This window comes from Excalfactoria chinensis, chromosome 22, assembly GCF_039878825.1.
Source record: "Excalfactoria chinensis isolate bCotChi1 chromosome 22, bCotChi1.hap2, whole genome shotgun sequence".
Taxonomy (NCBI): Eukaryota; Metazoa; Chordata; class Aves; order Galliformes; family Phasianidae; genus Excalfactoria; species Excalfactoria chinensis.
In genome coordinates, this window is record NC_092846.1 from 3,005,665 (window position 1) to 3,021,064 (window position 15,400).

Below are 15,400 nucleotides of genomic sequence, written 5' to 3' on the forward strand. Positions count from 1 at the left end.
ACTGCTATTCTAGCAAAGCAAATAAACCATCCTGAAGCTTGGCTGAGAGCGAGACGGCTGTGCCAACTGAAAGGAAAGGAAAACACTTCTGAGTAGAGTTCAACAGCTTCATTGAAATTCAGATTTTATTTAAAAAAAAAAAAAAAAAAAGAAAAGAAAAAAAAAAAGGCATGAAATTAATAAGTTACACAATCTCTCCATTATAAACCCCGCATAAAATATATCTGACAACTTTTAAAGGAAGATTTGAAAAACCCCTTTTACGAGTGCTGATGAGCATCTTGACTTTGTGTCGTGCTGGTGAACAATTCTGTAGCTGCTACAAGTTTGATTTATCGTAAGGCTTTAAAACAAAGACCTCGACAACAAACAGAACACACACCTCAAGGACAATCACTCTGCATGAACCAAGGATGTGCTCAGTGTCACCCACCAGCTAAGCACCATGAGAGGGATTTCAGGTTCCCCCCACCCTTTAAAGTGGCAATCAGTGCAAACAAGTGCTGTGGGAGTCAAAGAACATTTTTCTCTGTGCCGTTCATCAGCACCCAGCTCTGCAGTGCAGCTCAGCATTCAGCCTTTGAAGTGCATGAGGAGAATCAGAGGACTTGCAGAGCACCTTAAAGGTAAGTGCTATCGTTCTGTAGTAGTTTAATGCTGTAAGATTAACATAGTTGATTCTGTCTTTTGGGTGGGCAGATGAGAAGTAGCCAAAGTATTTCTAAAGCCTCTTAAGTTGAACATGGATGATGATACGTCCTCTTAAACTTCACAAAATCCTCACTGGATGACCAGAGCTGGGATGGAATACTGTAAAAGTGCTGGTACAGACAGCAAGAAGTTTGTTTTCCTGTTGATAACAAGTCGAATCCTCACTTGTAAAGAACCCAGTTAAAACATGAGAATGAGCAGATCTCCACTTCCAGAGCACAAGAGGTGCATCTCTGCTTGTCATTCGCTACCCACAGGCAGGTTCCAAGTCCTGCCTTACAGCCTGAGCTCCCTGCAGGGGCAGCAGCACAACCCTGCTGTCACTCACCTCCATCCCCACCAACTGATGCTCCCAGTGCTGCACTCAGCTGATGGATCACCTGAGAGTTCCTTCTGTGACATCTTCTGAATTTAAACATTGCTTTGTTTCAAGGCAGCAATGCTTGTCTGAGCACCCTTGCTTAGGTGAGCTGACTTACACAGAGTGATGCAAAGTGACAAGAATTAAGTGCCATGAGACAGTCACCTCTTTTTTTTCCTCATTGCTCCCAGGTGACAGTCAGCACCAGAAAGAAAGAGCCCATGGCCAGTAGCATCCAATCCAGCTGTGCTGGAACTCTGAGTGCTCTTAAATCCAGTGCTTCAGTGCTGCTGGATTCCCTCACTGGGTGTTCACATTCTCATGACGGAAGCTCACACTACTCTCCTATTCTACGTACCCAGTTTGCTCGTAGAAGAGCAGTGAGCATGTTGTGAAACTGTAGATTAGTGGATTAATAAAGTATTTGATTAGTAGGAGAAAGCAAAATTGAATGATTAACGACCTCCACCAACATGCCAGCACCCAGCTGCAGACACTTGACATTGGATTCCCTCAGTGCTGAGCTCCTTAGGCTGTGAGTGCAAAGCTTGGCCACCTCAGCACTCTGAGAGCTGCTGACACTCCTGCATTGTATTTTTTTGCTCACAAAGTCAAGTCTCGGACCCTACCTTTAACATTAGATAAAAATAAATAATAAAGTTAATTCCGGACCAGAGAAGGAATGATTCTCATCCATCTTCTTCAGCCAGTTTTCTTGCAGACCCCCAAACATTCAGACCCACAGCAAATAACTTAGGAAAAAGTGTCATTTCCCCATGGAATGCAACACGCTTGCAAGCATACGCTCTCAGTCACCCATATGCATAAATACATAAACAATTACTTTACAAACCTGAAGATTTGCACTACCAGCATGCAAATCTCTTCTTCCAGGAGAGTTCCTAATACTGATATAGGAAACTGGAATGTATTAAATACTCTGAGATATGGCCGGAAATCAAACCTCAGCTCCTAGGATGTCCCACTGCCAACGTACACAAATGAACATTGTCACATCTTAAGACTTAACACATAACATCCTGGAAACAAAACACAACGCATCGCTAACACAACTGCCAACTCACATTCTTATAACGAGTGGAACTCAAACAAAATTCCATCAATAGAAACTACACCCTGCAGGTCTGAGATCGGCCTCGTTTCTTTACTGCCATTAAAGTTGCACCATCAGCTGGGCAAGGAGCAGCTCTCTTCCAAGAGACCACCACTCTGCAGGTCATGTGTCCCAGCTGCTGTCTTTAAAAGCTATGTTGACTAATCGCAGCTCTAGTTCAAAAGCATCAGGACGGTCCTGCGGGTTGGCAGCCAGCATTTCCTTAATCAACTGTTTCATCTGTGCATTCATGGATTTTTTCTTGACGGGGATGAGCAGTTCCATCTTAGGGTTTTCTAGCAGTGCCTCTCCAACGGGCACGATGGCTGTCCCCTGCTTGACGTAACTACCCAGGAGTTCTTTCTTTGTCTCTGTGTCTACGAATGTGATTCTTTCTAGCATTGCCCAGATTATGATCCCCAGTGCAAAAATGTCTGCTTTGGCAGTGTAGTGTCCTTCCCAGACTTCGGGGGCCATATAGAAGTCAGTCCCACATGCAGTCGATAGAAAACACTTATTTACGTTGACTGGTTCCTCAGGATTCTGTCCTGAAGCTGAACATACCTTACTCAGCCCAAAGTCAGCTACTTTCAGCGTGGGCTCCAAGTCACTGGCATCCATCCTGCTCTGCGATATCAGAATATTGTCAGGTTTGAGATCACGATGGATAATCTGATTTTTGTGCAGGAAAGCCAGTGCACTGCTGAGCTGAAGCATGAAACTGGTGTTGGTCTTGCGGTTAGGTTTTCGAGACAACAGATACTCATTCATATCTCCTCCATCACAGAAATCCATTACAAACCAAAGGTAATAAGCACTTCTGGGGTCAAAGACTATTTCTCCTTTTAATGAGGTCTCTACAAGCTGCAATAAGGAAAAGAAGTGTCACAACTACCTGATGACCATAGAAAGATATGATGGAAAAACAAAAAAAAAGCACACATTTTGGATCTTCCTCTCAACAGCTCAGAGCGTAAGGCATTGCAACTGGTAAAAATGAGTTCATGCAAAACTTATGATGTAAAAAGGAGAAAAAAAAATCACAATGTATTTGTTATTTCTGTGTGTGTGTGTGAAGCATATCAACCTCACGCTCCTACCCAGAAGCCAGAGCCAGCCCCAGATAACAGCTTTCTGAAGGATATCAAGCAGTCGTTGCACTCCCATCTGTTTTGGCTGGACAGCGTCCCACCCATTTTGCTAACTCCAAATACAAACACAGCCCCAACCAGGAACCCCTGCACAGCAGCACAGGGCTGGGTTTGTCCTCTGCTGACACGTGAATGCATTCTAGCAAGCGTTAGCACAGGATCTCTTAGCTCAGGAGAATGCTAATCCATAGGCACAGCTCAACAGCTGCTGTAGCAACACCTTTCTCACCGCAGCACACTAGCTATTTTCTAGAACATAAGCAGAGAAGAAGAACTCCTGCAGTCAGTCCCAGTGGCCACTTTGTACAACGTGCAACATAAACCAGCAACTATGCTTGTTCTCTGTTCACACAGCTACAAATCTGTCTTTTCAGCTCCTCTGAGGTGGCTCTTTGCACACTCCGGAATGTAAGACTTGCTATTACTTCTGTTAGCAGTAAACCAGTGTTTACTAAAGCAGATGCAGCCTCTACAGGCCTTCAAAAGTTAATACAACTATTAATACATAGAGAAACTTTTCAAAGTCTTCCTTCTCCCCATCCAAGAGCAAAATTAGTAACAAGTTATAGCTACGTTTAGTTGTGAGCACAGTTAGTACTCAAACCAATTCTGTGTTAGAACTTAAACTGCAGATTCAGGGTTTACAGCCAATAACAGCGAGATGGGAACCGCAGCTCAGGAGGGAGCAACTCCAACACGCAGCTCTGCCCTCCACTCAGCCTCACTGGAGCTGTACTCAGGTCTCAGCTCAGAGCATATGGATGACAGAATTCACCTCCAGATCTGGGACTGCGGCACAAGGAAGCCACACCAGCTCAGAGCTCACTACATGAGCCTGGCTCAGCTGACAGCAGTTACAGCACCTGCCCTGAAGCACTGCAGGAGACACCAACAGCCCTTCCCAGGCCTCCTCACAGGGCACCAGCTCAGCTTGGTAACGTAATATCACCTGGAGTGGGCAGAAGAGAGGGCAAGCCAAGGGAGATCTGGGTTTCTCTCTTTCAGCATAGGCTATCATAAAGTGATCTCTGCACTCAGCTCTGCCCTTTGCTCTTCTCTGCTCTTTGGAGCAAGAAAACAACTTGCAGCACTTGTGCCCCAAACACGGGCAAGGTCTGCATGCTGCACTGCTGACACAACCCGGCAGTGACCTGGGAGCTCTTCCTCACTCACAGTCCCACCCTGCAGCCTCCCTCACACCCCTCTTTTTTTTTCCCCCCAAACTGCTCCTTTTGCAGCTCCCTGCAAGCCTGATGCAGTATCTTACAGCTCCACTAACAAAATAAGGTACTACTTTTTCCTGAGCTGATCAGTATTATTTTACCCTAATCCCTTCGTGGCAATGTGCCAGTAACAATGACTGTGCTAGGGCAAGTTGACAAAGGCAAGAAGCCGTTCTCAGGCTCCCGGAACAACCAGCACAAGGGGATCAGAACAGCCGTGAAGTGTTGGCAAACGAGTGCACGCTAACAAAAGGTTCAGTGTCAGCCACGCGAGAATGACAACAATAAAAACTGAAATGATAGAAGCTGATCAGGGATAATGCAGCAAATGTTTAGCAGGCCGCTGACTTTTTAAACATCAGAGAGACAAATGTCTGCCAGGGGATGATTTAGAGCTGGAGCAGACTCCTAGCGAGCTCACATGAGCTTTCAGGTCCTTCCAGGGCTACGTATTGCTCTGAAATACTTGCCTTCCAACTTCTAGGCAACTCCATTTTCAACAGCCCCACAGAAAGGATAGCAGTATCGACTCTTCTATTCCTCTACATACCATACATTTACTTCTCTTTGAAGTTATTTACCCAAAAAAGAAATTATACCAGCTCAATGAGCTCTCTTAATTGCTTCCTACTTCTGGGAAGAGTTAAACGTTGGCTTATTACATCAAGACAGCCCCTTCCAAAGGCATCTGACATTAAGAAACCCTTCAGGGCTCTGCCTCAAGACATCAGTGCTGCTCACTAACCCTGCAGCAGGACTCTACAGGCCTGCACCTCCCTCTGTGGTGTTTCCCCAACTTAGCAAAGCAAGTCCTGGAGCCTTTATAAGTGTGGCATGGCTTCAAATGAAAAGATGCAGGTGATCGTTCAATAGATGAGCTCTTTTAAAGACATAAAATAAAGCAAACGATACCCTCTCCTGCCTAAATATACCTCAAAAAAAAAGAAAGCCATCTTAGCTACCCACCTCCTTCCCTCCCAGCTGCACATTCACCCCATTACCTCAGCTTCAAGTACCTGTAAATAAAGGGAGGAACTGGAGCCATGTGACATCTTCTGCACCATGCCATCTTTCTGCAAGATGCACTCCTCCAGGTGAATGACGTTGGGGTGCTGGCTCTTGATACTGCTAAGTGCCCAGAACTCACGCAGAGCTAGTTCCACGTTCTCTGGAGCATGGCACCGAATCTTTTTCACTGCCACCCGTGCAGAGGTCTTCCTGACGACTGCTTCGTACACCACACCATAACTGCCACGACCAACCTCCCGTATTAGATCGTACTTAGGCTGGCTACTCACCATCTTCAAGATCAAGGCTTCTGGGGAAGGGGGAAAAACCCACACAACTATAACTTATGAACAAGAACTGAGCTGTGTCTTCCCCCATATGGCCTGGAGTGGCAATGCCAGCTGCACCAACACCCTGCAGCAGCGTGCAAGGAGGTCTCTGAGCATCACACTGAATGCAATGCTGTGCTCCAGTACTGGAAGACTTCAGTAGTCACTCTTGTAAGCTTGCAGCCACGGTAAGGGCTGGCTAATACATCATTTGGGTGGGACTATATGATTTCAAACACAGCTCAGCGTTCAAGAAGGCAACAATTCAAACCTAGAATTGCACTGCGCTGAGGCAGGGCTATCCCATATCCTGCTGCTCCTTTCCCTCAGTGTCTTTTGGGTTTTTCTATGCGAATAATAGGGCTGTTTCATGCTCTCCATCCACACCTGGGATATCAGAGAGTTTCTAGCTGAAACCTGCAGTTGAGGAGGTTGAAACAGAGCTGGCTTTTAAGGAGATGACTGCATAGGTAACAGTGTGATAACTTAGCAATGGTTTTCCTTCTTCTGGCACTAAGATGAGAGAGGAAGCATCACTGATCTTTTAAACATCGCTACGACTTCCCAACTAGCTCCTGCTGTCACAAGAAGCAGCAGAAGCACCCAGCTGACTTCCAGTTACTCCATAGGATAAGGGCTGCTCTATGAGGAAAACAACACACACAGCTCGAGGGGGAGAAGGAAGAAGGGCAGCCCCACACCGTGCAGGCCACAAACCAGCCCGTTGGACCCCAATACAGCGGCAGCTCCGTTATATAGAGCGCCAGGTGAGGGCCGGGCCGGCACACATGGCAAGGCCGCAGTAAGAACTGCGTTTAAATGCCGTGATGGGCAGAGATAAGGGCAGCGCTCTGCCAGCGTGCGAGGAAGGGAGGATCTCATCAGAGTTATTAACGGGGAGCTCGCAAGTGATTCCGGTGCGGTAGGAACTATTCGTTCGGAAAAGAGAGAGAAAGAGAAGAGAGAAAGAAAGACAGGCATCGTCAGTGCGAGGGCACCGCGCACACTCCAAGCTCCGGCGAACCGAGGCCTCGCTCGGCCCCGAGGCGACACCCGGACCCCTCGCGGTTCTCCCACAGCGACGCTCTGCTCCCTCCCTCCCCCCTCCGCTCTCGGCCGCTCCGTGACGGGCGGCGGAACCGCGCAGCGCCCGCCGAGGCCCCGCGTTACCTCAGCACCAGCGCCGCGCCGCCGCCGCCCGGCCGCCATCATAGGGACCGACCCCCCGGCGGCCACGCCCCCCTTCCGGCGCTCCGCCTTCTGATTGGCTGAGAGGGGAGGGGTGGGCGGGGAGAAGCGGGTGTAACGAGCACGCGCACGCGCACGCGCACGGCGTTGTTGTGGCCGCGTGTGTGTATTGCATTAGTGGAGCTAAGCGCCTGCTGCTGTGCTTATCGCTTTCTTCTTTATCTCTTTCTTCTTTATCTCTTACTTCTTTATCTCCTTCTCCGTTGCTTGGGGTGGGACAGCAACCGAGCGGAGCCGCTCGTTCCTCTGCTGCGCTTTGGCTGCGTGTCAGCGGCGCAGCTTTGCAACGACAGCCCCTTTATTCGTTTAATTCGTTCAATTATCCGCTCCCACCTATTTATTGTTCGCCTATTCCCTCTATTTACCCATCTATTTTTTCACCTATTTATTCACCTGCTCGGGGCTCCTCCGCTGTCCTCAATGGCAGCAGATGGAGGTTGTGTTTACAGCACTCGGGTTGGTTGGCAGCCGTGCCTGCATTGCTCGGAGCCAACCGGAGGCTGAGGAGGAGCCCTTAGGGGCTGGGAAACCGATTGGGGCGGTACAGCCCATCCTCTTGTGGGAATCCCCTTCGCAGTGTCAGTGGGCAGGGCCAGCACTGGGACAGGTGTGCATCCGGTCCCCCCCCCCTCCCCGACCCCCTCGGTGTGTATCTCAACGTACAAACATCCTTGGAAGGTCTCCCAGTGCCAAAACGGGGACAATGTTGCAAGATGTGCTTGGCTGGCCTCTGTGCTGTCACTTGGTTGACATGTGAGAGCCTTCCTGGAAGGAGCGTCTGGAGCAGCCACAGGTTGCCCATCTCCGGGGGGGGGGGTTCATCTGTGACAATATTAGAGCCCCTGCAGCACGCACCCACTGTCCTGTGCACAAATGTACCCATACAGCTGTGCACCCACGTATCCATATAGTCATGTACCTGTGTACCCTTGCAGCCATTGTGCCTGTGCACCCAAGTACACGTGTAACTGCATGCTCGTGCATCCACGTGCACCCATGCACCTGTGCACTCCTACACCCCTCTATACGGATACCTCTGCTCCCATGTACCCATCCACCTGTGCCTCTGTGTGCCCATGACTTTGTGCACCCACCTCCCACTTACCGCAGCATCTCAGCACCCGTCCCTTTGGCCACCTGCAGCACCTCCTGCCCATTGGGCTCTATGGGGAACAGAGCAGCCACCTCACCTCACCCCACCCCGTCCTGTGACCCACAGCAGAGGTGTTATAATTATCCTCTCCCCTGCAGCTGCCAATATTTACAGGTCTCCCTGTGCACCGGCGCTGGGATTTGGAAGAACACCCTGTTTACTGGTGTGCCAGCTGACAGCCAGGCAATGTGATCAGGGCGGCTCCCAGCGGGGGCAGTCTGGAGGGGCAACACTCCCTGTTTTCCTCTTGATGTTTCTGGGTCAGGTTTTGCAAACAAGTGCATGGCGCAGCCGGGCTGTGCAGCGTGGTGCTGCTGTCCTTGGGGACCTCCTTACAGGCTGCTATGTGGATTTTTGGGGTGCAGAGAAGCGTGAGGAAGGGAGGGTGCACGCACCGAGCACATGTGCTGTATCCCCCAAGTGCTGCAGTTCAGCTAACAAGCCATCAGCTGCCCTGCAGGTGCTTTGCACCCCACAAGCAGTTGCATTTTGGGGGTGCAAAGGGCAATGCAAACCCCCAGCCCAGTGCTTCCTCATGCAGACTCCCCAGCAGCATCTTAAACCCCCCCCCCCCCCCGGGTCTCTCGGTGTTCCCCAGCAGGGCCATACGGACAGCATGTCCCCAGCATGTCCCCAGCTTGTTTACTGCGGCCGCGCGCCTCGATTGTCACCGCCATGTGACAGCTGATGCCTTCGGACAGCCGAGCCGGCTCCACGTGACTGCTGAGCGATGGATAAAAGCTGCACGAGGGGCTCCGTCTCCAGAACTGAGATTGCTCTGAGGAGGAGCAGCAGTGCCGTGCCAATGGATTTCCAACCCAGCATCCTGCGTGATGGCGGCCCCATGGAGAGCCTGGAGAAGCAGTTGCTTTGCCCCATCTGCCTGGAGATGTTCAGCAAGCCTGTGGTGATCCTGCCCTGCCAGCACAACCTCTGCCGCAAGTGTGCCAACGACATCTTCCAGGTGAGATGAGGACCCCCCTGGACGTTGCCCTGCTCTGGGATGCTCTGCGAGGGCACCTGGGGACACCTCGATGTCCTTGTCCCCCTCCAGGCTGCCAACCCATACTGGCAGAGCCGGGGCGGCAGCATCATCTCAGGGGGCCGGTTCCGCTGCCCTACGTGTCGCCATGAGGTCCTGCTGGACCGCCACGGTGTCTATGGGCTGCAGAGGAACCTGCTGGTGGAGAACATCATCGACATCTACAAGCAGGAGTTCTCCAGGTTGGTTCTATGGGGACACAGGGTCAGCCACATCGTTTTGTTTTGGGTGAGAAACTGCGGGGTCTGGCTTAGCGCTCCCCTCCCCACCTGTCCCTAACCCAAATCTCCACCTCACGATTGAGATCTCCATTCTCAACTCAAATCTTCACCCCCAACACAAATCTCCATCTCCCAGCCCAAACCTCCCTCCCAGCCTGTGCTGTTCTGGTCTGCGGTTGCTCCCTGGGGACAGGGGGACCCTAAGGGGGTGGCAGAAGAACGAATCCAGCCCCCATCCTGACACCTTGCAGCTTTGGCTTTATGTTGAAGATAAGGGGTGTGAGGGACAAATCCAGGCTCTGCTTGTGTGACAGCAGGGAGTGATAAGGGACAGAGGAGCAGCCTGAGGGGTCTGACAGCTTTGCTCAGTGGCAGAGGTACAGCAGGAGGGGGACAGACAGGGGGGTGATGTTTTTTTAAAGGACCCAGACATGTGAGTTCATCTCCCCATTCTCCTGCCCCATTGTAAATATTGTTCCAGCACCATGGGAACAGGGATGGAAGGCACGTGGCAGGTGGCAGCAGCCCCCAAGGGGGGAGCTGGCGAACCCCCCAGTGGTGACTCAATGGCTGTCACCCCCCCTGAGCTCCTTGGAGCCCCTGCCCGGGTCACGCGTTGGATGATAATAATAAATGCCAGCAGCACTCAGCTAAAATTAGGAGCTTGTGTAGCATCCCTGGAGCGTGGCCCCAACTGCTGCCATGGCTGATGACGCACTGCTGCAAACTGGGCTTACTGGGCATGCAGGAGGATAAGGCCCACTGCTGTGGGGACGTCACCGTGGTAGGGACATGACATCAATATGGTGGGGATGTCATTGTGATTGGGCTGCTCTCTTCAGCAGGCCGCTCAAGAAGGGGGAGCACCCCATGTGCAAGGAGCATGAGGATGAGCGGATCAACATCTACTGCGTCACCTGCGAGGTCCCCACCTGCTCCATGTGCAAGGTCTTCGGTGCTCACAAGGACTGTGAAGTTGCCCCTCTGCAGAGCATCTTCCAGGGCCAGAAGGTGCCATGGGGGGGGGGGGGGACATGGGGCCACGGTGGGGCATGGCCAGACCTGGGCGATGTGCTGAGCTAGGGTGGCTGCAAATAGCATTGGGATGCCTCATGGGGTATTAATAGGCAGCAGGCTGACTTTGACCAGGAGACAGCCCTATATTTAGTGCGATGCCCCCCCTCTCTCAGCCTGTGGGATGGGGGCTGGACTTTGATACCCTGGCAGCACCCATCCGTGCCCTGCAGGGGTTAAAGCTGCTTCTGTCCATCTGTCTCTTCCCAGAGCGAGCTGAACAACTGCATTTCCATGCTAGTAGCTGGGAACGACCGCATCCAAACCATCATCTCCCAGCTGGAGGATTCCTGCCGCAGCACTGAGGTGAGGGACATGGAAACATCCCCCCAGAAACCAAGTGCTGGGGGAGGCAGCCCCTGAGCAGAGGACAGAGGGGCTGGAAGGACACAGCTTTGTCCCCACAGGAGAACAGTGAGGCGGCCAAGCAGGAGCTCTGCTCACGTTTTGATGCATTTGTGGCTCTGCTGGAGGAGAAGAAGACGGAGCTGCTGGGACGCATCACCCGTGAGCAGGAGGACAAGACAGGCTTTGTGCAGGGCCTCATCCACAAGTACAAGGAGCAGCTGGAGAAGTCCAGCCGACTGGTGGAGACGGCCATCCAGGCCATGGAGGAGACCGGCGGGGCCGCCTTCCTCATGGTGAGACCCCCAACCCCTAAAGCCCTCGCTTCCCATTGGGAGTCCCTTGTGCCACGTCCTGGTGGCACAGGGACATGCTGGGTGTTGCTTTCTGCCACCCTCACCTTTCCTTTTACTCCCACAGAACGCCAAGCAGCTCATTAAAACGTAAGTGCCCAAACTGGGGAAAGCTGGGGGATCCCCATCCCCTGCCAGATGCGGGCCATATGGCTCTGCTCTACACTTGGGGCTGGGGGATCACTGCTGTGCTCCCTCCCCCAGGATTGTGGAAGCCTCTAAGGGTGGCAGGCTGGAAAAGATTGAACAAGGCTATGAGAACATGGATGCCTTCACAGTCAGTCTTGAACACCTCGCCGATGCCGTCCGAGCCCTGGACTTTGAACCAGGTAATTCCACCCCAAAAAACCCTTTGGGACCTGACAATGAGGGTCCTTCAGCAGCTGCCCCTCACTGACATCTGGTGCCTGTTTGCAGATGAGGAAGATGAGTTCTATGAAGAGGTGGAGGAAGATACAGGAGACACAGAACCCGAAAGGGTGGTGGCAGGTAGGGCCACCCCTCTGTGTGCCAGCATCACCAGCATCGTGGTGGAACCCCCACAGACAGAGGGGATGACAGAGGATTGATGAAGTCCCACTCATTGCCTTCTCCCTCTGCAGCCCCCCAATAGGACGCAGGATGTCCAGGACAGAACCTGGGGACACACGCTGATGGGGCCGGCCATCCAGCTCCAGTACAGGACACTTTTCTATACGGGTTCCAAGAGGACTATTCCACACATTTTATATGTTCCTTGTTTTGTATATAATTGTAATAGAGTTGTGTATTTTGTACAGAAAACTGGTTCTCTGGCTTTTGGTTTTTTTTCTCCTCTCACCTCTCATTTTCTCACCCTGTTTGGGGATGTGGGAGGGTTTCTTGTTATGGGACCAGTGCCCAATTCTCAGCCTAATTAACACCTCTGGTGGCCTTGGCACCCCATGCTGGCCGTGTTCCCGGGATGTGACAGGTCAGCACCCAGCAGGATTTATCGCAGTGCTTACCCGGCCTCAGGGACATGGGGTGACGGTGCTCCAAACTCTGCCAGCCCCAAAAGGGGATAGCATGGAGCTGAGCTCATGTGGGTCCAAAATCACAGCACAGTCCAGTTCTCCTGTGCCAACATAAACCCAGCTTGGGGTTGAGGGTAAACTGAGGCAGTGCTGAAAGCAGAGCCCAGAGCTGGAGTCAGCCCCACAGCAATCAGTGCTGCTCCTGGGGGCAGTAAGGTGCAGTCACTGATATGGGGGTGTCCAACCACAAACTAAGGGGGTGTTCCCATGATGGGGAGGGGGAGCACGGGGGGCCAATGCAACTCTGTCCTTGAGGGGTGCAGCCACATCCTGCATGCAGGTTAAGATGTGCCTCTGTGATGCACTTCGGGATGCCCAGAGCAGCCCCTCCGTGACCCCGAGAGCCCCCCGGCTGCGGGCTGCGGCACGGCCAGCCTGGGGCGAGGCTCAGCAAGCGCTTTGCAGCCGGCCTGGCCCTCCTCCCCCGGCCTGGCTTTGCACACGGGTCCCGGCGCTCCACACGGCCGCGGTCACAGCTGCCACCAGCTCCGGACCCGCACCGGGGTCAGCAACGCCGGCCCCCGCAGGATGGCAGCGGGCGGAGGGGAGAAGCAGCAGCTGCTGGGCGAGGGAGTGGGCAGGTAAGGGGGTGCATGGGGGGGGGGGGGGGGGGCTGGAAACCTGCGTGCACCCCTCTCCTCGCTGGGCTCCCGGATGGGGTCTGCCAAAGCCATCTGTTCATGGAGAGGAGCTGGGGAAGGGGACACATCGGAGCAGGGCTGAATGCAAAGAGCGGGCTGCAGGTCCCTTCCTCCCTACCCCACGTCCCCCAGCCGGGTGCCCCGATGTCACCTTTCCCTGCAGGTCCTACCTGGGGATGGCACAAAAGCTCACAGCCGGCTCAGCGCAGGGCCAGGCGCCCACCCTGGAGCTGAGTGCACGGCACCACCGGCATTGCCATGCAGGGGGGGCTGACAGTGACCCCCGCCAGCAGCAGCGGGCACGCAGGAAGCTCTATGTGGCTGCTGGCATCTGCCTCATCTTCATGGTGGGGGAAGCTGTGGGTGAGTGAATGCTGGGTGAACACATTGCCCTGCATGGCTCCTCTTGTCCCATTCTGAGCTGTGGGTGCAGGCATGGGGCAGGCAGGGCACCCTGTTTTGCCATGGGATGCCCATATGCTTGGCTCTGGATGGGATCCCCCATCCATACCACAGGTGGGTACCTGGCACACAGCCTGGCCATCCTGACGGACGCTGCCCACCTCCTGACGGACTTTGCCAGCATCATGATCAGCCTCTTTGCCCTCTGGGTGTCCTCACGTCCCGCCACCAAAACCATGAACTTTGGCTGGCACCGGGCAGGTAACCTCAGGATCCTGCTGCAGCCCCACTGCATACCATCCCCATGGCACAGTGACATGGAGGGCTGTCTGCAGAGATCCTGGGGGCCCTGCTCTCTGTGCTGTCCATCTGGGTGGTGACGGGTGTCCTGGTGTACCTGGCGGCCCAACGCCTGCTCTTGGGTGACTACGACATCGAGGGCAGTGTCATGCTCATCACCTCTGCCTGTGCCGTGGCCGTCAACATTGTGTACGTACGATGCGCTGTCACCCCCTGGGCAGGAGGTTGGTGGCTGGGGAAGTCACTGCTGCCCTGCCTGCAGGATGGGGGTGGCTCTGCACCAAACAGGGCATGGGCACAGCCATGGAGGGGCTCACGAGCAGCCCCACAGCCACGAACAGCCCAACCCCAGTGTCCGTGCTGCCTTCGTCCACGTGGTGGGGGATCTGCTGCAGAGCGTCGGCGTCCTCATTGCATCCTACATCATCTTCTTTAAGGTCTGGAGGGGAGGGAGACATGGGGGACATAGGCTTGTCCAGCCGTGAGGTGAGATGGGGTGTCAATGGGGATTTGGCTGCACTTTCTGGGGTTTCACCTGCTTCCACCCATCCCAGCCCGAGTACAAGTTTGTGGACCCCATCTGCACCTTCCTCTTCTCCGTGCTGGTGTTGGGGACAACGCTGACCATCCTTCGTGACGTCCTGCTCGTCCTCATGGAGGGTAGGGAGCCCCCCACGGAAGGGGATGTGTGCCCTCCTCCCATAGGTGCCTTATCCCCATCCCACCCCGTGTCCCTCCAGGCACCCCCAGGGGGATGGACTTCAACGCGGTGCGGGACACTCTGCTGGCGGTGGGCGGCGTGGAGGCGGTGCACAGCCTGCACATCTGGGCACTGACCGCCTCGCAGCCGTTGCTCTCTGTGCACATCGCCATCAGTGAGTGCTGCGGGATGCGGGGCCGGGGGGTGGGACGCGGGGGGCTCCTCCGGCTCCCAACACCCCTCCGGGCTCCTTGCAGATGCGGATGCCGACTCGCAGGAGGTGCTGGAGGAGGCCAGCTCCAGGCTGCAGCGCGCCTTCCGCTTCCACACTACCACCATCCAGATCGAGAGCTACTCCGAGGACATGAAGGACTGCCGAGAGTGTCAGCCCCCCAGCGACTGAGCAACGCTGAGCCCCGCCGTTCCACCCCGTCCCTTTCCCACCAGTTTTTTAATACGAGGAAAATAAACGCGAGCAAACAGCAGCGCCGGGTGCCCGCGGGGGGTCGGCCTCGGGATGGGCGATGTTGAGTCTGGAGGCAGCGGGGTTTTATCGGGGAGTGACGGCAGTGAGAGCAGAGCCCGGGCTGCAGGAGGGGCCGGGGGGCAGCGATTGCTTCTCTTCTCACTATTTTAGCTGAGAAAAGCGTCTGAAATAACGCTTTTCATCCCCCAGCTTTGGGGAGCGTTGCGGGTAGAGAGGGGCGCAGGGGGAGGAGCCCTCGATCCCACTGTCCCGTTTGGGGGAGGGAGGACCGGCTCGCTCTGCTCTCACCTCTTATCGCTGCTCTGTTTACCCTTGGGAAGCTCAGCCCTCCCGGCCAGCTGCTTGCGGAGTGGGGATGGTGGCAGGAAAGCATCACAGGGACACAGGCACGGGGTGTTGGCCTTGCAGTGTATGGGGCACCCACAGCCACAGTGCAGCTCGTGGTGCTGTGCCACTGCTGGGTGACAATGCATGGGAGCACA

At 54.1% G+C, this 15,400-nt stretch overlaps 3 protein-coding genes across 4 annotated transcripts; 2 read left to right on the forward strand and 1 right to left on the reverse strand.

Moving 5' to 3' along the window:
- Positions 1 to 95: 95 nt before the first annotated feature.
- PDIK1L (PDLIM1 interacting kinase 1 like) lies at positions 96 to 7,146 on the reverse strand. Of its 2 annotated transcripts, none has more exons than XM_072355666.1 (3): positions 7,068 to 7,146; positions 5,577 to 6,826; positions 96 to 3,050 (listed from the first exon to the last, which is right to left on the reverse strand). In XM_072355666.1, exons 2-3 carry the CDS (start codon positions 5,859 to 5,861, stop codon positions 2,310 to 2,312), a joined length of 1,026 nt encoding a protein of 341 aa, XP_072211767.1. In that variant the 5' UTR covers positions 5,862 to 6,826; positions 7,068 to 7,146; the 3' UTR covers positions 96 to 2,309. The 2 variants fall into 2 exon arrangements, with proteins under 2 accessions (XP_072211767.1, XP_072211768.1); XM_072355667.1 differs by having other exon boundaries at positions 116 to 3,050; positions 5,577 to 5,878; positions 7,068 to 7,122.
- A 1,957-nt stretch (positions 7,147 to 9,103) lies between these two features.
- Positions 9,104 to 11,902, forward strand: TRIM63 (tripartite motif containing 63). The gene is made up of 8 exons (XM_072355751.1): positions 9,104 to 9,262; positions 9,353 to 9,522; positions 10,404 to 10,572; positions 10,846 to 10,941; positions 11,043 to 11,276; positions 11,401 to 11,423; positions 11,538 to 11,662; positions 11,751 to 11,902. The coding sequence occupies exons 1-8, from the start codon at positions 9,104 to 9,106 to the stop codon at positions 11,900 to 11,902; spliced, it is 1,128 nt and encodes a 375-aa protein (XP_072211852.1).
- Positions 11,903 to 12,837: 935 nt separating this feature from the next.
- SLC30A2 (solute carrier family 30 member 2) lies at positions 12,838 to 14,915 on the forward strand. Its single transcript, XM_072355589.1, has 8 exons — positions 12,838 to 12,969; positions 13,193 to 13,392; positions 13,546 to 13,692; positions 13,767 to 13,920; positions 13,994 to 14,168; positions 14,286 to 14,391; positions 14,472 to 14,606; positions 14,689 to 14,915. Exons 1-8 carry the CDS (start codon positions 12,917 to 12,919, stop codon positions 14,832 to 14,834), a joined length of 1,116 nt encoding a protein of 371 aa, XP_072211690.1. The 5' UTR covers positions 12,838 to 12,916; the 3' UTR covers positions 14,835 to 14,915.
- Positions 14,916 to 15,400: the final 485 nt, after the last annotated feature.